Source organism: Erythrolamprus reginae, chromosome 2 (assembly GCF_031021105.1).
Source record: "Erythrolamprus reginae isolate rEryReg1 chromosome 2, rEryReg1.hap1, whole genome shotgun sequence".
In the NCBI taxonomy this organism is placed as follows: domain Eukaryota; kingdom Metazoa; phylum Chordata; class Lepidosauria; order Squamata; family Dipsadidae; genus Erythrolamprus; species Erythrolamprus reginae.
Window position 1 is genome coordinate 90,123,292 of NC_091951.1, and position 24,274 is coordinate 90,147,565.

Below are 24,274 nucleotides of genomic sequence, written 5' to 3' on the forward strand. Positions count from 1 at the left end.
AGTCACTTTTTTCAGTGCTGTTGTAACTCTGGACAGTCACTAAATGAACTGTTGTAAATCGAGGTCTACCGGTAGGTAGCTGCAGCCTAACAAAGTTTAAAAGAGTTCTTTTGCAGTTGTTCTTAATAATGGTTCCAACTTATATTCCGAATTTTGATCCCGAGGGCACTGAACTATTTAAATCAACTACAATTCTAAGCCATTTATATCCTTCTCTTACCTTTCCGCTTCTTATTCTGAAATCTCTCAATTTCAGTTCAGAACAGAGGCTTCACCTGGTCCACGGGAGACAACAGCCACCTACTGAAAGCCTAGAAATAAAACCCGATTGTAATAGCCCCATCTTTTCCAGCAAGTACTACTTTACAAGAAAGCTTTTTTCTTGAGATGTAGTTCACTAAGTATGAATTAAAGCTAATGGATGAAAACCAAGCTATTTGCAAGTTAATGGGATAGAAGGAAGAGAAGACGACAAGTGTTCTTTTATACAAATGTATTCTGGAATATTTTGCACAGGATTTGTATCAATTCTTTCATAGTCTTTTTTGTCTTTTCATTTATTTCATCACCTTCTGACCTGCACTGCAGTCAAATTACAAAGAATCTGATTATATCCTAAAAATTTGAGTAAACAATAGTTGTGTCAAGCCGAAGCCAGATTTGCTTGGGAGACTTTGACCTGCCACATTATGCTATATACTTTTGGAATGTTTATTGCTGTGGGAATTTGGGGGGGGCAGGGGAGGGATGGGGACGGTTGGATGAGGAGATAGAGATAGTCATAATAAATTCCTTTTAGAGTTTCAAGGTCATTTTTGTCTAGCCCCTGCCCAGAAGGAGATGGGAGTATATGGACCCACTGGTAGTAGATGAGTGGCCCAGGTGAAGAACTTGCGGGTGTGGAATGGGGGAATGAACTTTAAACTGGAAGGAGAAACCCTGGGAAATCAGATTCAGGCTTCCAACAGATGAACCAACATGGCTCTAGGAATAAATTGGAACTTGGAGGAAACTTTTGCCTCGGACTCTGATTTAAACTTAGATGTTATTTGGAACCATGGCAAGTTGTCTCAAAATTCAGTTTATTATTATTTGGTAACAGAAACAAGGTGCTCCTCGCAACATGTATTTGTTGGCATCAAATAATTATTACCATTCCTGACCATTCTGTCTGCAGTGTTGATATCAAGCCAGTAACTTTGTTTGATCTCGTCAAAATTTAAATCACGTGTAAAATCAACATTCAATTAGGTGAATTCTATCATGTTCACAATTAGCCGACAATTAAAAAAATTGATACATCATAAAAAGACAAAATGTAAAAATAATAAGAAATATCATTAAATAATTATTAGCAGTATAAGCAATGTACATCTTGTACAAAGAAGATTGCACCTTAATGTAGCACACATAACATTTGATACCATTATATATATAATGGTATCAATATATACTATATATAGTGTTTTCCCGAATATATATACTGTATATATATATATATATATTTGTATAGAATAGCATTGTACAAAAAACACAGTGGAAACATTAACAGCCCTAGATGGAAATATGAAAGCTGACTCCTTTTTTTCCATACAGTTGCTTAGAATGCTTAATAGGAATCTGAAACATATTACTTGCTATATAAAAACAAGAGTTTAGAAAATCCCAGGACAATAATTTAGCAGCTTGAGTTGTGTAGTAACACCCCCCCTCACTGCACAAGAAATACCAATGGCAAAGCACGGGGGGGGGGGGATTCCAATGTAATGTGACGTTGCAGTAAAGACAATGCTGATCCAGGGTTAATTCAGTCAGTACTGTGCTTTAATTCATGTCTGGTAGACCTGATGAGCTGAAATATTTAAACCCAACAAGATTATCCGGTGAGCTCCAAAGGCAACTCTCTTCCACACAGTATCTCCCACTGCCTAGCAAGTAGTGAGATCAGTTTTTCACGGCTATCAGGACTTGGGATAAAGACACACCAGAGCACCTCTTGGCTGACATTACCCTCTTGTCCAGCCTGTTCTTTAGGGAAACTGAAGACATTGCCAAAGTGATCCAAGGTCAGGTTCTGCATGAGATCATGATTCTGAATGTCATCAAAAACAAATGTGAGTGCCTGAGGATAGGCCTGGTAGCCCATGAGCACCCGGTCCAAGTCACGGATTCTTCTTCCATCTGCAAGCTGATACTTGTCCCTCTTTGGCGGTTCCTTTGCAAACTCAGGCCGTGGGTAGCTGATGTAGTCCTCGTTGAAAAGAAACAAATCTGAGCTGGTTAGGATCAATGTTTTAGGCTGGAGGGAACTGTAGGCCTGAGCATTCCCCTCTGTAATATTGACCTGAAATGCCAACACATACAGGAGTAGATTCAGGGATGGGGATGTCATGACACTGTTCATCTTCTCAGCAACCAAAAAAGCAAGGTCCCCAATTTCTTCTTCATTGGGATATATGAATCTCACTCTGCTTGAGTGAATCAGTTCATAGTTTTCCATTTTTCCTGAAACAATAAAGAATGTAATATATTTTGAATAATTAGATTTAGAACGAATTCAGAGCACTTTTTTTCTTGGAAAAAAATGTTCTCAAATTAAAATTTGAAATGATAAAAAATACACTATAAAGTATGAAAAAGGCAGATACCATATCACACCCAAAGAAACTGAGTTATGAATCAGAAAATTCACCTGTGCTACATGTACCCACGAGGTGAACTATTTCCTTTTCATTTCAGACTTCTATATATCATAAGACATCAATAACAGATGTGCATCATTTTAATTTAATTTAATTAATTTGACTTCTATGCCACCTAATCCCAATGGGACTCAGGGCGGCTTACTACAGTAAATAGTACATATAGTAAACAAAGTCAAATATTAGTAAAGGAACAGTAAAACCCATAATAAATCCTAATGAAGTATCCAATCAAACCCACATACATAATCAATTGCAGATCAGATATGATAAGATGTTATATTCACAGACCCCAGGCTTGTCGGCAAAACCAGGTCTTCACAGTCTTTCGGAAGGACTGAAGGGTAAGATACATTATGGCTGAGAGATAGCAATTGGTACAAAGCTATGCAGTGAGCTTTTGTAGCTGAGTAGACACGCAAAGCAAAGTCATACCATTTCAGACCTACCAATACCCATACCACACTGATTTGTGCTCAACTTTAATGCAATTAAATTGCCATATTTTTGATTACTATCACTGTTTTAATTGGTCACATTAATAATATGCCTTTGTCCACACCATTTTATTTGTGACTGGTGCTCCAAAATGCTATACTTTCTATTTACAATTTTACCTTTTTCTTAGGGCTAGTCTACTTTTCTGAAGAATTATATAATACAGACATTATGGGAATACAATCATTCAGATGCAGTTTAGGACTAAAAAGAATGGCACAAATACTGAAGAAATGACAAAATACAATAATATTGTGTTAAAGAGCTAGGACAGATGTTACAATCTTGTTAATTTTGCATGTGAAGGAAGTATCCTTTCAAAACGTGAGGGAGAGGAGTAGCGTGGGCATCCAATAACTACCGTATATACTCGAGTATAAGCCGAGGCACCATTTTTTGGCACAAAAACTGGGAAAACTTATTGACCCGAGTATAAGCCAAGGTTAGAAAATGCAGTGGTTACTGGTAACTTATAAAAATGGAAACCAATAAAATTACATTAAATGAGACATCAGTAGATTAAATGTTTTAGAATATTTATTTTAAAGAGGGTAAACAATATTTATTTCAAAGTGGGTAAATAAAAGCAATCTGATATTTACAATAAATTAAATAAAATTAAATAAATTAAAAAGTAAAAAAAGTAGTTCAATCAGCAACCAAGCTAAAACCTATGAGTCAAAATCCCTCAAAACAGGATTTTAGAGACTTAATTTTTCTCTCTATAATCCAATGATAAAGTAGAGAGAAGAACAAAACAATATTTTTTCAAATTCAAATTGCACAATAATTTCACAAAATTCTTTTTCCCATCTAAGAATAAAAGATTTTCAGAGACATAAAAATTGCATAACATTCTACCAAACTACCCCAAGCCATGCAGCCAAGTTAATTACTGAGTAAATTTATGTACAGGATTGCATATTAAATCAACTCTTTATTCTGAGTTAAGCCTTACAGATTTCAATAGGACTTACTTACAGGCAACTGCACAGATGGACTGCAGTTTTAAGCATATCTATCAGCAAGTTCCCAAAAAACTGAGACTTATTCTGAGGTAAATCCACACAGAAATAACAATAGATTTAAATCCAAGAGGTAAATATTAATATTATTTTAACACTAAAACTTAATGCTAAGTGAGTACAGAAATGCTAAACATCTTAAGTATTCATGAATCTCTATGGGGTAGAAGAAAGCAGCATAATGTATCTTATTTTTATAATCTACTGGCAGGCTAAAATTAGTACGATTGTATATTGCTTGTACCATAACAAATCTACAGAATGAATCCAACAAAGCCCTTAAAAAGTACTCAATTCCTTTTTCTTTTTCTTCTACCCTTCTTCCTTCTCTCTCTCTCTCTCTGTCTCGCTCTCTGTGTCTCTTGAGAGAGAGGGGGGAGGGAGGGGGGAACTTTATCAAAGTTCTATACAAAGGAGACTTTGAAAAAAAGCAGAGAGAGAACTTTCCTCAAAATCTAATCAGGGAATTAGTGCAGTAATTGTACAAGCTGGCAACTTTGCTGGACCCGGGGAAGGGAAGGCAGCTGCAAGATGCCGACAGGAGCTCCAAGAGGGATGTAAAAGGGGGCTCCGAGTGACGCGGCTGTGGGAAGGGTAGGGCAAAGTTGCCAGCCAACTGCTCCGACGGCGTGCGAGAGAGGAACAGACGATGCGAAGCTGGTGAGGTCAGGGGGGGGGACTCATGAAGCAGGAATCCCCCCCCCCGACTTCCCATTGTCTTTTCCCCTCTCGCACGCCGTCGGAGCAGTTGGCTGGCAACTTTGCTGGACCCGGGGAAGGCAGCTGCCCTACCCTTCCCACAGCCGCGTCACTCGGAGTCCCCTTTTACATCCCTCTTGGAGCTCCTGTCGGCATCTTGCAGCTGCCTTCCCTTCCCCGGGTCCAGCAAAGTTGCCAGCCAACTGCTCCGACGGCGTGCGAGAGGGGAAAAGACGATGGGAAGTCGGGGGGGGGGATTCCTGCTTCATGAGTCCCCCCCCTGACCTCACCAGCTTCGCATCGTCTTTTCCCCTCTCGCACGCCGTCGGAGCATTGGCTGGCAACTTTGCTGGACCCGGAGAAGGGAAGGCAGCTGCAAGATGCCGACAGGAGCTCCAAGAGGGATGTAAAAGGGGGCTCCAAGTGACGCGGCTGTGGGAAGGGTAGGGCAGCTGCGTGCGAGGGGAAAAAGGCGAGGGGAAGCCGGCAAGGAGGGGGGGAGAGAGAGAAAGGGCGCATGCAGGCACCCTCTCTCTCTTCTTCCCCACGACTGCCCCGATGGCGTGCGAGGGGAAAAAGGAGAGGGGAAGCCGGCAAGGTGGGGGGACGACTCGTGAAGCAGGAATCCACCCCCCGACCTCACCATCGCCTTTTCCCCCTCTCGCACGCCATCGGAGCAGTTGGCTGGCGCCTTTGCTGGAGCCAGGGAAGGGAAGGCACCTGCAAGAAGACAGAAGCTCCAGCTCTAAGAGCAAAGGCAAAGGGCTGGCATCTTTGCTAGAGCTGGGGAGGAGGCAACTGCCCCACTCTTGCCACAGCCGCTTCGGTTGGAGCGCCCTTTGCCGCCGCACTTTGCCCTTTCCCACACCTGCCCAAGCCAGCAATGTCTGACAGGCTCCCGCGGTGCGCCCTCTTGTGGTGATCCGGCGCCCTCTTGTGGTGACCCGAGTATAAGCCGAGGTCGGGTTTTTCAGCCCATTTTTGGGGCTGAAAAACTCGGCTTATACTCGAGTATATACAGTAAATGATTCTATCCTCCTTTCCTATTTTAACTCTTTAGACCAGACCTAAGAAGATCAGCACATCTGATTCTTTTAAAGACTAACTAGAAATGTTGCTTAAATCCAATTTAAATCTCAGGGGTGCCTCAATCACCAAATGCATGGTGTGCACAGGTCATACGGAATGCTCTCTCAGAATGTAATGTAACATTCTGACTGCTGTTTTTAACTACTAATTTAAAACTACGCAAAAGAAAAGTGTCCAAGTAACATGTGCACTTCTACACTGAGAGCCATGAGGGGTTCACTGACTCTACAATGTATATGAATCACAGCTGATTTTTGATCATATTATTTATGAAGACGTGTGCAGATTATCCCATGAGAATAAGTAGCTCAGCTTGCTGTGGATAACAATGAATATATTTTCAAGGCCTGAATGTGTTCATAACTGATACTGGATTTCCAAAGTCGGAATACATCCATCAGTTTAATTTTTAAAGTTCTCAAAGCTTGCATGAATAAGAACAAATTGAAAATGAATTACATGGAAATGGAAAACTCTTTGTCACCCTGCTGGTATGTGGGTGTGACAAAGATTTTGATAACCAGTTTATCAGTTCTATGGCCTTTCATTTTTACTGAGGAGTTATCCAGTAATTGTTTTGGTTTTTTTGCCTTCAAACACAGTGCCTGGAAAAAAGCAATAGACAAGCATGAAAAAGTATGTGGAATAATAAATGTCTTCCCCAGAGAATAGGAGACTCCCATTTACATTAACTTCTTTTCTTGTATTAACAGGCTACCAAGTACCTACCAATCCAGTAACAAATTGAACAATTAGTATATCCTTAATTTCCTTCCTTTCCTCTCTCTTCCTTTTTTCCTCTTTTCTCGTTATTCTGTTCTGTTCACTCAGGCAACCCAATTGTCATTCTCTAAGCTGCACATTCAAGATGCTATATCCTTATTTCAAATGGACTTGCCTACTTTAGTTTTAGCAAAACATACTAATATATATGTAACTGCAAATGAGAATCAGTTTTGTCTAGTAGTTGAGGTAACATGTTAGAAACCAGAATAATGTGAATTCTAGTTCCACCTTAGGCATAAAGCTGACTGGGTGACTTTGGCCCAGTCACTCCATCTCAGCGCACAACGTCAGCTCAAGTGACAAGCTGCTCGCTCAATTCATATCGGGATTTTAAAAAAGCAAACTTGCAGGAAAATGATAGGAAGAAAAAATATGTATCATTCCAAATGCAAAATGCCATTCTTGATGATTTGCTATCAAAAGACTTAATGAACTCAATCTGTATAGTCTGGAGGACAGAAGGAAAAGGGGGGACATGATCGAAACATTTAAATATATTAAAGGGTTAAATAAGGTCCAGGAGGGAAGTGTTTTTAATAGGAAAGTGAACACAAGAACAAGGGGACACAATCTGAAGTTAGTTGGGGGAAAGATCAAAAGCAACATGAGAAAATATTATTTTACTGAAAGAGTAGTAGATCCTTGGAACAAACTTCCAGCAGACGTGGTAGATAAATCCACAGTAACTGAATTTAAAGATGCCTGGGATAAACATATATCCATCCTAAGATAAAATACAGAAAATAGTATAAGGGCAGACTAGATGGACCAGGAGGTCTTTTTCTGCCGTCAGACTTCTATGTTTCTAAAAGATAAAATCCTAGCAAATCAAATGATTTGCTAGGAAGTATATACATTTAGCCTACTAAAATATTTCTAAATCACTTTACCTGTATTTTTCTTCCCAAATTCAGAATAGAAGTCCTTATCCACTGGTTCTGGTGATGGTGTCCTTGCAAGGAGTGAGAGCACTGCCATGAGGTGTTGGATAAAGGTGTGAGTACTATAACTGTCTCTGGTTAGGCAAGTTAATATATGCTCTGCCGAGTGCCCTGAAAAGCGCACAAAATTATGATTTTTTCCTAATACTATCACAAAATTAGAGTAGCTTTTAAACACATTCATACTGTGGAACTTTAATATAAATTTCATATACTACTTAATTTAAAATATTAAGTGAAACAATTATACCAATTTCCAGATATTATCATTTCTTCATTCAATTTGGCACATACTGTTCAATAAAATATTGCTTTGGAAATGTCCAGTTTGTATAATTTATCAATAGAAGAGAAAATCGGAGTTCAGGGTTCAACCGTAGAGTCCTTGGCACTCTCTGAGCTGGAGTTTCATCACCAGAATAGGTACACCTTTGGGCTAGAAAGGAGTGGCACTGTAAGTTGACTGTGTCAATGTTGATGGGATTTTATTGTCGCCTTGCTAATTCCTTGATGAGGCCATTGTTTACTGTCGATTGTTCTATACTGCTTGCTTGCTTGTTTGTCTGGTGTTAATCCTGGTGTCAATCCCCATTTACTTGGGTGTTGATTGTTAACAATGAGGTATTCTGATCTGTTATATTACTTTTGAAAGGTATGTAAAAGTTGGTTATTGACTTGCAATGTTGATGGCTGATGTGTCCAAATGCCCAGCTTCCAAGAATTTTCTAGCATTTTTTAATTTAGTTTGATCTTATCCTAGCTTGTCCCAGTTTGTCTAGTTTATGTACACTTGTTACAAGTATATATTATTGTATCCTTACGATTTATATTGACTGTTTCCTAATGTGAACTGATTGCTCATTTGTAACCTATGACTGTCATTAAGTGTTGTACTCATGATTCCTGAAGAATGCATCTTTTCTTTTATGTACATATGAGAGCATATGCACCAAGAATAATTTCTTGTGTATCCAAACACACTTGGCCAATAAAATCCTATCCTATCCTATCCTATCGTGAATGGGATTCCCTTGACAAGAGTTCAGTTACTCTCATTGTGCATCATCTCAAATTCACTAAATCCAGTATTGGGCAGCCCCTGGTACACTTGGGATCGCCATTCTGATCCACTTGTACACGTCAGCCTCCAGGACTGATCTGGTAGGAAAAGGTAAGTGTGGCCCATCTTTGACCAAATCTATATCTTTATGCCAACAAGGTGATTAATATGCAGCAAAAGGAAAATCTCACCAAATTCAGTTCATCAAATTGAAGAGGAAAAGCTGTCGGAAACTGCAGGGAGTACTTTGGAGGAAGGAGAGAAGCAAGAAGTTGGGTACAAGAGTTAAGACTTTTCCTAAGCCTCTGATAAATTATTGTAATCTATAAGAAGCTGGAAAAGCTAAGGATTTCAGCCTCAAGATAAGATTTTCTATGTTTAATAAATTTAATTCATTTTAATTTAATAATATCGTGACTGGCATTATTGTCTATATACAGGACTAGCAATTATTTCTTTTTGCCACCTGCTGTCAAGCTGGTGCAGAAGTTGATGATAAATTAATGACTTGCCACATTATCTATAGAAGACTTGGACAAGCTGTTGCACGTCCACCCCAAGCGAGGAAAATAACAAGAATAATGGGCTCTCTCGCAGTGCCTCTTGTCTCTCTTCTTCTCCCGAGTGACAGCGGTTTGTCTGGCTCACCGAATCTGGCCTGTTGATCTCTGGACACATGTCTGCCACTCGGGAGAAGAAGAGAGACAAGAGGCACTGTGAGAATGCTCATTATTCTTGTTATTTTCTGCCCAGGGGATGGGGGGGCAACAGCTCATTCAGAAGTTTTTCTTTACGTTGGATTTTTCCTGCAAAGACTAGAGTCAGTAGTGGAGGAGAGAAGCCAGATGCTGGAAAGATGCGTGTTTCGTGGCCCGAACTTCTTACCAGCATCTGGCAGCTTCACCACTTCTTTTTCTCGGCCAGTCTTTACAGGGAAACTCTTTGTAATGTAAAGAAAAACATCTCACGAGTATAATAAGTTGTTAATTGCTTGCACCTGCAAGACGTTTTTTCTTTACATTTCAAAGAGTTTCTCTGCAAAGACCAGCTGAGAAAGAGAAGTGGTGGGTTGCCAGACTCTGGTAAAATGGTCAGGCATAATTTCCAGGTGGCAGATGGGGCAGGAGATGCGTGAACGTAGTTGGAGAAGGGAGCTTATTTTGAGGGAGGGGAGCTTATTTCAATGTGTGCCCTGAAAAGCCCTGTTGGGCTTAATATCAGGACATGTATTATTTTTGGGGAAACATGGTAGGGAGAAGAACATCAGGTAAAGCATTCCTTATACAACTCATAGAAAGGAATTTTGCTAATGACATATTATTTCAAATGCTCACAAAGAACCACTATAAATTGTGCCTTGCACTAGGAATGATGAATGGATTCACCTCTAATCAACAGTTTTCATGGTAACAAAATGCAGGAATGAAGAAGGAAAGATACTGTATCTCAAGGCAACTTACCAGTGAGTCGAAAATACTGATCAAAAAGTCCAATGTTCACTGAATGCAGATCATTTAATTTTAGAACTAAGCAAGGAGTGAGATGGAAAGAGCTGAATTCATAGTCCAAGACCTCAGTGCCCCAAAAATCTAGCGGATGATAAATGTATAGTAGTCAATACCTAACTGCCTTAAAAATAATTAGTTTCAGATATCAGGAAAATTAATGTTCATAATTGCATCTGGCATCTTTATCTGAAATAAGCCATTATTGAAGATGCAGCTATGTATTACTCTAACAAATACGTTTTTAAACCTGAATCATGAAGATAACGCAAACCAGTACCAGATGGGTACACTGACACCGATAATATAAGTCTGCTCCATACCCATATAATTCTGCCTTGTAACAGCACTGTTACCACCCCCTACTTTCTTGGTTACCAAAGAAAAATATTGTGGAAAGTTTTAAAAGAAAATTTAATGGATAATCAGAATTAAAAAAAACTTTTCCCTTCTAATAAGTTTTCCTTGAAAACACTTCCTCACAGTTCTGTTACAGCTATATAAGGGATGCCTGTCACTCGTAAACAGGGCACCACCTATGAGGCTTCCTCAAACCTTTGCCTTAAAAATAATGGAATACCATAAGAACAAAGCAAGAGCTTGAAATTACATGAAATCTGCATGTCAGGTGTAGTTTTGAAAAGCAGATATCAGCCTGTTCTACCATACCTAAATGATGATCATTAGAATGCGTCACAGAATCATCCAACAAGAAGTAAATAGCTTTAGTTGACAGTAGTATACAAGCTGTAACTTCCATATCCGGAGCTTTATAAAACAGAACAGATGACCATATGAGATGTCTTAGTTCTTCATTTTCGACCTATAATATTGACAACGCAGTTAATCTTTTATTTAAGTATAATTTTGATGTATTTTCTTAGACTTGACTAAGAAAAGGATACGTTTCTTAGGATAGAACAATGCGCTCTACATGGGACTACCCTTGAAAAGCGTTCGGAGACTTCAGCTGGTGCAAAATAATAATAATAATAATAATAATAATAATAATAATAATAATAATAATAATTTATTAGATTTGTATGCCGCCCTCTCCGAAGACTCACGGTGGCTCACAACAATAATAAAAAACAATGTTACAGCGGAACAAATCTAATATTAAAAGAAGCATAATAAAACCCTATCATAAAATGCAGCGGCGCAGACAATAACAGGTGTATCAAGGTATGCTCATATTACCCCAACTTTACGTGAACTGCATTGGCTGCCAGTCAGTATCTGAACGCAATTCAAGGTGTTGGTTATTACCTTTAAAGCCCTAAATGGCTCAGGGCCAGACTATTTATGGGACTGCCTCCTCTCTCATACCTCGCTGCTGCCAGTAAGGGCCCACAGAGTCGGCCTTATCTAGGTCCCATCTGCCAAACAATGTCGGTTGGCAGGACCTCAGAAAAGAGCCTTTTCTGTGGCGGCTCCAACCCTGTGGAATCAACTGCCCCCAGAGATCTGCACTATCTTCACCCTCCCAGTCTTCCGGAAAGCCATTAAGACCTGGCTTTGCCAGCAGGCCTAGAATTAGGATTGACTAGTATGTATGGTTTTTATGATATTATTGTTTTTATTGCATTGTTGATTTTATTGTTGTATTTTTATCACTTTTTATTCACTCCGTTTTGGAGTGAGTGGCATATAAATACAATACATAAATCAATTATTGCTTTGCATATCAGGGTATTTGCAAGTGTAAATTCCACTATGAAAATAGTTATCTCGTCTTCCTTCCCCTTTATCTTGCTTAAAGTTATCTATATAATATCTGAGTTTTGTGAAATGTTTGTAGTGATTCTTCAACATGCAGTTTTAAAGTGGCAATATTAGCAATGTGAACGCTATATTCTCATCTGTACCATCCTAACAAATGCTATGATGAGTTGAAAAGAAAAATATATACCGTATTTTTTGCTCCCTAAGACACACTTTTCCTCCCCAAAAGTGGGTGGAAATGTCTATGTGTCTATGCTGCGGCAGTGGGGTCCTTTTATAGTGCTGAACTTTGTCTCTTCTGTCTTTGTCACTGCCCGCCTGTCTCTTTCACAGTACAGGAGTCAATAGGCAGAGATGGCACATGAGAGGACACATATATGTGGTCCAACTCAGGATAATCCTGATTTTTTTTTGTCTTGTTTTCCTCCTTTAAACTAGGTGCATCTTATGGTCAGGTGTGTCTCATGGAGCGAAAAATACAGTACAGTGTTCCCTCGATTTTCGCGGGTTCGAACATCGCGGAAAGTCTATACCACGGTTTTTCAAAAATATTAATTAAAAAATACTTTGGGTTTCCCCCCCCCCCATACCACGGTTTTTCCCACCCGATGACGTCATATGTCATTGCCAAACTTTCGTCTGCCTTTAATAAATATTTTTTTAAATAAACTTTAATAAATAAACATGGTGAGTAATAATCTGAATGGTTGCTAAGGGAATGGAAAATTGCAATTTAGGGGTTTAAAAAATAGTGTATTTACTTCCACATTTCTACTTCGCGGAAACTCGACTTTCGAGGGCGGTCTCGGAACGCATCCCCTGCGAAAAGCGAGGGAACACTGTATATATCTTGAACTCATTCCCCCTATAACCATTAACCCCTCAGTAAATGTGCAATTCTTCAGGAGGCCCAATTTGCTGTTCTTTGAATGATATTAAAAAGGACTAGCATAGCTTCTTCTCTCCTGGAACCTCTTATTTTTGTGTACTAATACCTCAGCAATGCTGTTATGGAAAAATTCCACAATGTATTTTTCTTTTAGCCCAGCAACATATTGAAGAGCTGGAGAGACTGAAAGGTGCATAGGTATCTGATTCTCATCAGTAATTCTTTGCATCAGAAATTCAGATGGGTACAAAGATGAGAATGGCAAATGAGGCCTGCAAAAGCTGGAAAACAGATTAGTGTACAATATCAGGAGGGAAAAATAAAACAAGGTGCATTATAAACATTCAATCTCATTACTTGTGCTCCTCCTCACCCCATCAGAATCCCCCCCCTTTTTTAAGCCTTAAAGTTTTTGATTTTTTTGATTCCCCTCACCTCACCTTCTTCCTTCAGCAGCAACTGTCCTCCTCCTCCCACCCAAATTCTGAGTTTTTATTTCTTTCCTAATGTGTTTGCACACATTATTTGCTTTTACATTGATTCCTATGGGAAAAATTGCTTCTATTCAAGAACGTTTCGACTTAATAACCTGGTCACGGAACGAATTAAGTTCTTAAGCAGAAGTACCACTCTATCTGACAACTTAATATAAGTGACAAGAATCATGTCCAAGTTATATATCCTACCTACTATTTTGACTCAAATAACTGAAAACTCTCATTATTCCTTTATGTTTTGAATACTGATACCTTCAAGTCAGGTTTAACTCCTAGCAAAAGCCTGGAGAAGTCCCTGTAGTTTTCTTGATATTTTTTGCAAGTATTTTGCCTAGGGCTGAAAAAAAAATGAATGGCCCAAAGCCACTCAATTGGCTTTGAAAAATAAGGCAGAATTAAAATTCGCAAAGTTTTGTGGTTTCCAACCCGTACCTTTAACCACTACATCTGACTCACTTTCAGATTTTGAAAAGTTAATTTAAAAATGCATATACTTACCTTGTAGTTGGACCATGCCCTAAACAGTCCGTCAAAGAATTTCTGACTGATTTTACATGATTGGCATCTTTGAAAATAATTATAGTCTTGATGTCTTGCAAAAGGGTCCTCAGAAAACTATAGATTCTTAGAAAATGGAATTTCTCATGAGGTAGGACAAATATTGCTGTTACAAATCTGTAGCCAATAATCAATTCCAAGACATATCCGTCTGAAAATGAACCTTCCTGCTGAAATGAATAACACATGGGATGCAAAAGAACAGAAGCCAGTGGAATTCTGTTGAGTTTGAAAACGTTCCTGGCATTCTCTGAGTCCATGAATTTACCTGGCAGTACATTGAAATCAACTTTAACTATGTGAAGATGGTGAGGTGTAAGAAATATCCAACAAGGATGCAGTACACAATGGCTCTCTCCAGCTGATTTATGAATTGCAGAGTAAAATGGAGAGCAACCACAATGCTTAGAACAGGTTTTACCATCATTGCCCAGTTCTGGCAGACATAGTTCCTTTTGACCATCAGCTTTATGATGACAGAAGAGATAAACTGGGAAACATCCTTTTATCTCTGTGTTTTCAGATGAAATATGATAAAATCCCATCAGCTGGTAGACAAACTCTTGCAAACTAGCTTTGCCACAATACAGTACAGAACCTGTTAAAGCAGGCTTATGGTGCTGAGCGTGAAACTGGTGTAAACAGGAATAGAAATCTTGCAGATTCTGAGTGTCTGACATAACAAACAAGCAGGTATCTCCATTGTTTATGTTGAGCATCAAACATATTTCTGGTATTAAAAAACCAAATTCACTGAGGTCAGAGTATGGAAAGCAAAGTACAACTTTCAAGGCAGAAAGTATATGTTGGCAATTTCCTTTGGAATCTTGAACAATTTCAAATATAGCTATCACATTATTGGCCAAAACAAAACAGGAAGCAAACTGCCTGAGTCCTTTATGAACCTGAATGCAAAAACTCCAGAGGATTTTGATTATATTATCCTGTTTTGCTTGGGTTGTTTGCACACCACTTGAGGTGGGAACCACTTTAGAGATCTGATAGCCTTCATGAAGTCCCATTTCAAAGTAGCCATCTTCAGTTTCTGTAACTCCAGAATCACTCAAAAGATCTCCCACGTTCTCAGTTTCCACTGAAAAGAAGGGCACATTTCCCACAGCCTCTGCAATCAAGGTAGAGAGATGTTGCACAAAGTCCTGATTTGTGGTAGCGTATGACATACAAGTGAAAGGCAGAGTAACAGTATTAAGGGAGTCAGGCAAGGAATCGAGTCCTTCTTCTGGATATCCCAAGCTTTAAAAAGAAAGAAAGACAGAAAGAAAGGAGGAAACTATAGTAACCTAATTTAAATAAAATGTTTCAAAATCAAGTTTTGTTTCTCAATAACTGAATCACATGGCAGAGATCTAACGTAACTGCAAGCATAAAGCTCATTCACCCAGAAACCTTATGGATTTGCCCAGGCTTCTATATTAATGTAAAAAAGAGGAAAGCAAGGAGGACAGCTATGCCTCAGTCAGCTATTCCATGAAGTTTGACTATTGTTTTTTTTTTAATTCTTCAAAGAATCAAGCGGGAAAGGCATTTTATATTATGTCAGAGTTCATCAGATAGAAGAGAATATCAAACTGAAACTGCACTCTCACCACATGCGATGTGTGCTTTTATCAGAAAAGTCCAAATCTGGAGCAGATACCTTCAAAGAAAAGAAGGGGAGGGAGGAAGAGAAGATAACTGATATTTCTGATCCCTTCTGGGTTTATTTTTTTAGGCATCGTTATTCTTCTGTCTTGTGTTTTATGTATATATTTCTTTTACTGTTCTTTACTTTAAATGCTTTAATAATTATCAGCCATGCTGGAGGACAGAAGGAAAAGGGGGGACATGATCGAAACATTTAAATATATTAAAGGGTTAAATAAGGTCCAGGAGGGAAGTGTTTTTAATAGGAAAGTGAACACAAGAACAAGGGGACACAATCTGAAGTTAGTTGGGGGAAAGATCAAAAGCAACATGAGAAAATATTATTTTACTGAAAGAGTAGTAGATCCTTGGAACAAACTTCCAGCAGATGTGGTAGATAAATCCACAGTAACTGAATTTAAACATGCCTGGGATAAACATATATCCATCCTAAGATAAAATACAGAAAATAGTATAAGGGCAGACTAGATGGACCATGAGGTCTTTTTCTGCCGTCAGACTTCTATGTTTCTATGTTTCTTTGAATTGATGGCAATCAGGCAGCACATACATTTATGAATAATTATTATGAGCATAGTTGCGCCACAGCTGAGTTGCCATCCCAATTGTGGTCTCAGAAAACTAACTGTATTTTTTAACCATGATACAAAATGGTCACAAATTCAATATATAGAAAATCTATGCTATCTCCTATACCCAGAAGTTACATTACAGAATGCTTTCATTCATGCTTTTTTTTGACGAGACCAAGGAAAATCAATTCAAGAAACTTAAACCCATCTTTAAAGGTATAAAGTATTTTTCAAAGGAGCATGCCATTACCTGACTTGCACTACATGGGTCTGGTGTTTCAGGGCATCTTTGGGTAACTGTATGGCTTTTAGGAGTCAAACTACTTGATGAGAAACTGCTGGCTAGGGCTGATTTCCTGTGTGTTATTTCTACAAAACAGAAATAGTTAATGTTAAACAAGTACACAAACATTCATACACAGAAACCATACCAAACTATATTCTATTTCACAGAACAAGAATATTTTATTTATAAATGTACTTTTTGATTCTTCCTATATTTTAAGTTGTTCCAGTGGTAAAGACTACAGAAAATTCTAACAGATAATATGCACTTTATGGCAGAGTTAACATTCCAACTTAATTTACCCTGTAATAAATCTATTTAAACAAATTTTTGGCATCTTTTCTCTACCCAAGCTGCTTTATTTATTTGTACAACAATACATATAATCAATCTGTGTATATAAATTTACACCTTCCTCAGAAACAATATAAGCAACTTATATTTGAAAGTCTTTCATTTAATTTGGAATAAGTGAAGTGTGGAAGCATATATTACTCCATCCTCAGTCATTTGTAGAATGTCCTGTAATACATTATCAAATGAGGGAAGCATCTAATTTTCTGCTCTTGACTTCCCATTCCCATCACTGAGTTGACTGGAGAAAAAGGAATGTAGAAACTGTTCATGGCAGAAGCGTGTACACTTTGCAGCATGCATAAAAGACTGTCAAAATACTCCTACAAGAACTTGCATAAATGATGAGAAAAGAGGGAAGATTGTGCTAGAGAAAGTGTAACTTTCAAAACTATAACGATTGTCCAGGATGGTGGGGCAGTATCTCAATTTTTAAAAAACAGGCTTATTGCATTTCATTATTAATTCATTATTCCAGCTCTGAGATTGATGGGGGGGGGGCCTTTGCATTTCCCCCCCTAGATAAATTATGTTTTTAAAAAAGAGACTTTAAGATCCTGTGGATCACAGGCTGGTCCCCACTATTTTAGGCTTCATCTAGACAGGATGCTGGCATCCAGAGAAGATTCAGCCTATATGCAGAATATGTATTTCATTAAAATACCAATATAGTCAACCATCTTATATAGAATTTTATGGGGGCTCACAACATAATAATATAATATAAATGCATAAAATAAATTAATGTATCTTCTAGCAATAGAGAGATCCTCCTAGGTGCTGTAAAATGCAACATAATAAAAATGTAGCATTTCTATTTTTAGTGTATTTCTTTGCAATATTCTTGCCACCCATGACCTGAGGTCTCCCAAGAATAGCAGCATAATTCTGTGGCTATTAATTAGGAAGTTAGTATCTTTGGTTAGGAGAGTATGTTCCTAGTATGTTTAGGATTGCAGAAAAATATATATAAATATATTCATTCATTCATACATATATACATACGTGATATGTGTGTGTGTGTATATGTGTATGTGTGAAATGAACGTATGTATGAATATATTAGCTATTAATAGGAAGTTTGTGTGGTTTGTACATCTGCCTCTTTATTAATACACAACAAAAATACACAATGTCTTAAGTTGAAAATGTATTGGTTTATTATTTTATTACATACTGTGTTATTTATGTATTATAATTTATTCTACAAGGAACATTTGAAGCTCTGAGATATTAGTTAAAAAGAAAAAAACAATCTATTAATAGTTTTGCAAAAATGTAAGATAACAGGAAGTTAAAGTATTATTTGTACTATTTGCTGTTTCCTATTTTTAAAAAAATTAAATCTTGGATCATCTTTATTTAAAAAAACCCCCAGGATCTACTAACATGATTAATACTTCGTGGAAACAGATGGTGTCAAAAATATTATTGTATTCATTTATGAAATAAAACTGAACTGAATGACCCCTATCTCAGTGTTCTTTTTACAATTTATCCCAACAAATCAGCAGATTCTAATCCAATTTTGAGAAATCAGAAATCAGGAACCCAAACATCCACTGCGTGGGTTCATAGCACCATAGCCCATCGTCTCAAAGAATATACAGTCTTACAAATATATATTCATCTGTTCAACATACTACTGAATTCTGCTCATTCTGTCACTTGGAAAATCATCTGAGCTTTGGAGATATGATATCTTTTTGATAGCTTACAGAAAACAAAGACTGAAATTATGAAATAGCAAGGAACAGTAGTAGCCTTATATTCTGGGATAGTAGGGTATTATCATAACAATATAACCTTCATGAAATAAGTTATTATTGAAAACACTTGTGATCTGGTAGATAAAATGCAATCTTATGTACTTTGCCAATAAAGATTCTGGATATTTCCAATTTGCAAATATTTAACCTGCTGTTGCTAGCTTTATGAAATCTGAGCAGATTATAATGATATAGAAGTCAAATATATTGCTGTGCTCATTTTTATAGATTTTTATCTGTGTGCATAAAATCAGGAAGAAACAGAACAGAGTGATGGGGGGGGGGTGTTTCTGCTTCCTTTATTTTAGTAGTTAGCTGGCTGGAGAATTCTGGGAATTGAAGTCCACAAGTCTTAAAGTTGCCAAGTTTGAGGACCCCTGAAATAGAGTAATACATAATAACGTTGCAGTGAGCTAGACTTAGAAGTATTTTATGGAGTGGGAAAGCAGATAAAGCTGGTCACATATATTACTCAGACGTATGTGCCCCACAGATGTTACCTAGTTATAAAAAAAAATTCAAATAAGAAGAATAATGAAGAATGCTTCAGCAAGCAAAATTAATCCCACTGGGTCTTGATTGGTTCCATGTTAGTTCAGTAGCTGATGTTAGGTTTCTTTGTTACTTCCTCCATTATTTCTTCCTACTAAATAATCATTGAAGTTTATCACACTCAGACCATCAGCTTTGACCATAAGTTCTACCTTTAGTGGCACTATTGATCCAGAAATCCACATTTAATTTGTAGATGTCCCATAATCAGTAGCCCTATCTTAAATATTTGGCATAGGGGTGGCATAACAGCTATGCAAGTATCAGCATTATAGTTTAACACATTTTTCAGCTCATTTAACTTCTTTTCTGTAGCTACTATTTCAAGCTATATTACTGCCTTACAGTACTTATAAATTTATAATTCTGGCAATACACTTCGTAGAATTGCAATGTAGCTATAAAGCTAAATACTAAAATAAAGGAAGCAGAAACACACCCACCCATCACTCTGTTCTGTTTCTTCCTGATTTTATGCACACAGATAAAAATCTATAAAAATGAGCACAGCAACATATTTGACTTCTATATCACTATACTCTGCTCAGATTTCATACAGCTAGCATCAGCAGTTTATATTAACATAGTAAAACTTCCATAATAAAATAACTGTTCATGTTTATATATCTTTTAATATTATTAGCACTGAAAGCTACATAATTGGCACAGAAATGGTTTTTCTACTGTGGCTGCCAAATCCCATTTCTACATGGATAAATTCATGTATATCAATGCAGCCTACAAAGGCAGAACCAAGAGGTCCAGCCTAGCAGCATGATACATACATGATTACCTTGACTGGAGCTGACGTGACGTGACAGAGAAGGAGATGAAGGATGAACAGAAAGAGAAGAGCAGTTTGATTTTGAACTGGTGGCAGAAAGCTTGGAATCTTCAGAGATCTAAGAAAAACAACAACAGAAGGGCTAGGAACAAGATGCCCTACCAAGTAAAAACAAGGGCTGACATACAAGCAAATAATATTATTGGTGGCAATATCCTGACATTGCAAACCACCCAGATAGTACTGTAAAGCACTATGGGGCATTATATAAGTCTAAGTGCTATTGATATTGCCACGGATAGGGTATTTTGGAGTGACTTCACACACCTCTGGCTGCTAGTCCAGCACAAAACTGTAAGCACAACAGCTACAAAACAAGAAATCCAGCAGGGCAAGGGAATAAATCAATTAGTCCAGGAAGGAAAGGAGCAAGGAAATTAATCCAGGAAGTGAGAAAAAAAGAAGTTTAGGAAACATCCAACGTTGGCAATGGCACACAACTCTCCATGAATTCAGTGTGTGTTCCCAACAAATGCCCCTCTCCACAGCATCTCCTTAAGTCTCAGTCCCCAGGTGTGCTTTGTGGAAAGGGGTGGGGCACTCTCCTCCCGAGTGTTCCAGCCTTCTCTCCAGTCTCTGTGCTCCAGGATCAGAAGGGGGTGGTCCTTGCACATTGCCTGAGGTTAGCATCTCTTAGTCATCCTGCTCCCCCCCTCCTTCCTCCCTGCCTACAACCTGTCCCAATCCTGAAAGGCACTGGCCTGCCTCAGCCTGCTCCTCCCCATATTCCTCTGAAGCCAACAAAACCTCCCCCTTGATCTCGGTGAGCTCCAGTTCTGACTCATCTTCCGCCGCAGATTCAGAATCCAACAGGGGCATGAGAAATAGTCAATAAAATAGCTGGCAGTTGTTCTGACCTAGGATTCCCTAGAAAGCATGAAGCAAAGTCTTAGTCCCGGCAAAATCTCTTTTATTTACATGACTGTGAATCCCTTTCATTCACGGTCCGCAAGGCTTGGCAAACAGTCTTTCAGAGGAATATTGATCAGCACCAACCTTACATCACTTGGAACGCTGCCAGAGAACTAGTTTCACATGTCTTGCTTAATGACTGCATTGCCCAACAATGGACTTGCTGCTCCCAAATGTCTATTTCTATTGTGTTATATATATATTTTAAACTCATGAGATGGGAGATACATAATTTTAATAAACAAACATTATTAATATAACATTAAATAACTGTTTGACATAATGAGAATAAAACTTGGTTGCCTCAGATCTCATCTGCCTATTTCACTGTAACTGGGAGGAACTCAGAAATTTTTATTTCATTTCTGTATTGTAGTTTAGTGATCTAATCTGGCATGGACAAACTATGATTAATCTTAATAACAGTTAAGGGTTTATTCAAATGACATATTAAAGTACAGTATTGTTAATTTCTTCCTTGTGAGTACAATAGACTAATAAAGGTTTGGGGGAAAGAAGCTCGCTTCAAAAACAGTAAATATGTTTTAGTGCTATATTTTAGAAATGACAATTAAAATAGTCGTACAGTATATCTATTCATATGTCTTACCTTCTTATCAGAATTATTCATTTTGTATTTTACATCTTTTGCTTTTTGTATAGCCTTCAATACTTCAACAGTGTCAAGTTCTTTTTCAGTGGTTATGGTATTATCCAAACAAACCTGAAGGATATCAAGAAACAAGTGATTGCAAACCATCATTAATACATGTCAGTTGCCAAACTTCTTAATTTTCATCATGAGACCATGGAGATGTTGCAATGTTCGTAAGTGTGAAAAAAGGTCATAAGTAATTTTTTCAGTGCCATTCTATCTTTGAATAGTCACTAAATGAACTGTTGTAAGTCAAGAACTACCTGTACTTATTAAATGTTATAGTTGCAAACAGTTTTTTCACAGTGGTATATTTTTAATCTTCCAACAGCAAAAAGAAATACGCACAAATATTCAACTGAATGTCTACAAAAGTTAGCCTTCAATTAAAATGCAAATGGGAATCAGTTTAGAAAATAGACCTAGGAATGTGATCAGGACACAGAAATGTGTCGTACCACATGATTCTTGACAAATGTATATTTTATTTTATGTACACTGAGAGCATATGCACCAAGACAAATTCCTTGTGTGTCCAATCACACTTGGCCAATAAAATTCTATTCTATTCTATTCTAATCTAATCATTAAATTATCAATTTGTCTAAAACATCCAACTTGAATTGACATAGGCATCTTTCTCAAATTATATACCAGTCATGAAGACTATTGATTTTGACAATTCATTCTTCATTGATGAAACAATGTGGAACTTGCCACGTATGTCCCTTTACATCTAATTGCCCTAGAAACCTCTGGCTTGATTTATCAGATAAAATAGAGACAATCAAAGTATAAAAGTATCTGGGATTCAACATAAGTTGTCATTTTATGCAGATGCTACTTTAAGATTCATTAGGAATTATTTGTGAATAATAATTTAAAATAAAACATGGTTAGTTGATATAAATATTGCTTAGCACAGATGAACAAATTATTTATTAGACTGTATTATTTATTAGACAGCTGTAAGACGAAAAATAAAGGTCTTTCCAGGTGGATGTCAGCTGTGACTACATAATCTAGTTCAAACTGTTAAAAGCATCTGTATGCATTTATAAGCTTCATTACACAAATTCAGAAGAAAAGTTATGTGTGTGGCCACAAACCTAAGACATTTCTCAACACTGTAAACCCTCCCATTTTATAAATTACATCACTGCTCCTAGGCAATGCTGTTTACACATTATACATCATATTCAAGTCAAAAGATGAAGATGAATAAGTCTTTGAAGATTTACCTCTGAGGCTCTGTCACCAAACTGAGCTAGAACTTTGGTCCTATAATCAGGAATAATACTCAAGGGATTGTTGGATAACACAAGCTTTTCCAAGCATGGAAGGCTTCCTATATTCCTTATTTCATCGATCTGAAAAAAATGAGGCATCTATTTCAAGCATCCATAAACATGGTCAAACATTTTGATATTACAACTGAAATCTACATTATTTAATCTGATTTCTTTCTGACATATTTATTTCATACATTTATTTTTTAATGTGATGGCTTTAAGAAGTATACGTTAACCCTCATTTCTGAAGTTAATAAATGATTGAAAAGGAGACCAAATATTCTGTTGAGATTTTTAAGCAAAGGTTTAATGAAAAATATTGTTTCTGCTACATAAAAGGAGTTAAAACATGTCATTTTAAAAAAGAAATGTCAAAATGATATTTTAAAAGATTGGAAACCAGATAAAATGATGTAATGTAAGTCAATTCTAACATGTACATTTCAAACAGACTTCTAAGAATATTAATTGAAAGTGCAATTATCCTTAGCTGAAGTGTAATTAGTCCCTTAGGAGACTGAAGCTTGGAATCCTAAACACACTGATTATAGCATGACTAGTACTGAGTAAACAAATACATGATTCCCACAGTACCTGGTCCACTTTATTGTTACTAAGATCCAGGTTAACTAAAGAATAGAGTTTGTTGAGTCCAGAGAGTCTTTCCAGTTGATTCCCTGCTAAATTCAGCGTTTTGATATTTCCAATTTTTGTATGAATTCCTTCTAATGTTGAAAGTTTATTGTAGGAGAGGTCCAGGTGAATAAGATTGTAGAGGTGCTACAAGTGAATACATAAACAGGTTATGCTAAATATTGCACAAATTTTGAAGTACTGATTCAACAACAGTTGTACCTATTCAGAAGAAATGGATAAACTCAGCTAATTGCTTAAAGATATGGCATGCAAAATTATCAAAGGTTCAGGTAATTCTGTCTTACAACATCTCCCTTCTAGATAGTTTGGGCTTTTCAGTTACGTGTCATTGGTTTATAAGTTAATACTGAAAATGTATATGGTGGACTTTCACAATTGCAAAAACCCGGAACTATGAAATTTGAAGGATTCTTATTTTCCATCAAGTAGAGAATAACCTGAGGAACTACCCATTTATATGTTTAAACAAATATACTACCAATAGGAACCCCAGGTGAATGACTTGAGATATCTGAGTTGCTGACATTAGACTGCATGTTTAATTTTCTTTTTGTTTTCCACTGTGACCTAAAGTGACTTAAATGTTAACAATCTATTTGTATAACACAAATTTATACGGTATTTATGTAAGATTTATTTGTTTAGAATGGGTTTTCCATTTTCATCTTTTCACACCTAATAAAAATAATTTAATCATTAATATTAATAACTACAACCTTTTTCTTCGAAACCAACAATATTA

At 37.2% G+C, this 24,274-nt stretch overlaps 1 protein-coding gene across 8 annotated transcripts in view; it reads right to left on the minus strand.

Moving 5' to 3' along the window:
• Positions 1-1,065: 1,065 nt before the first annotated feature.
• Positions 1,066-24,274, minus strand: part of NISCH (nischarin) — a 41,112-nt gene continuing 17,903 nt past the window's right edge. Inside the window, exons 10-21 of one of the 8 annotated variants that reach the window (XR_011557967.1) lie at positions 23,470-23,655; positions 22,825-22,953; positions 21,539-21,652; positions 19,958-20,074; positions 16,462-16,580; positions 15,582-15,631; positions 13,915-15,228; positions 13,026-13,200; positions 10,975-11,128; positions 10,261-10,389; positions 7,690-7,851; positions 1,066-2,505 (exon numbers count right to left, since the gene is read on the minus strand). Coding sequence is in view for 4 of the 8 variants with exons in the window: in XM_070738629.1 (XP_070594730.1) it covers positions 1,877-2,505; positions 7,690-7,851; positions 10,261-10,389; positions 10,975-11,128; positions 13,026-13,200; positions 13,915-15,228; positions 15,582-15,631; positions 16,462-16,580; positions 19,966-20,074; positions 21,539-21,652; positions 22,825-22,953; positions 23,470-23,655 (3,270 nt within the window). In the remaining 4 variants the exon portion in view is untranslated. Of the gene's footprint in view, positions 2,506-7,689; positions 7,852-8,912; positions 9,046-10,260; positions 10,390-10,974; positions 11,129-13,025; positions 13,201-13,914; positions 15,229-15,581; positions 15,632-16,461; positions 16,581-19,957; positions 20,075-21,538; positions 21,653-22,824; positions 22,954-23,469; positions 23,656-24,274 lie in introns of those variants that run through there. The other 7 variants (XM_070738629.1, XM_070738628.1, XR_011557965.1 and 4 more) reach the window with 7 other exon arrangements.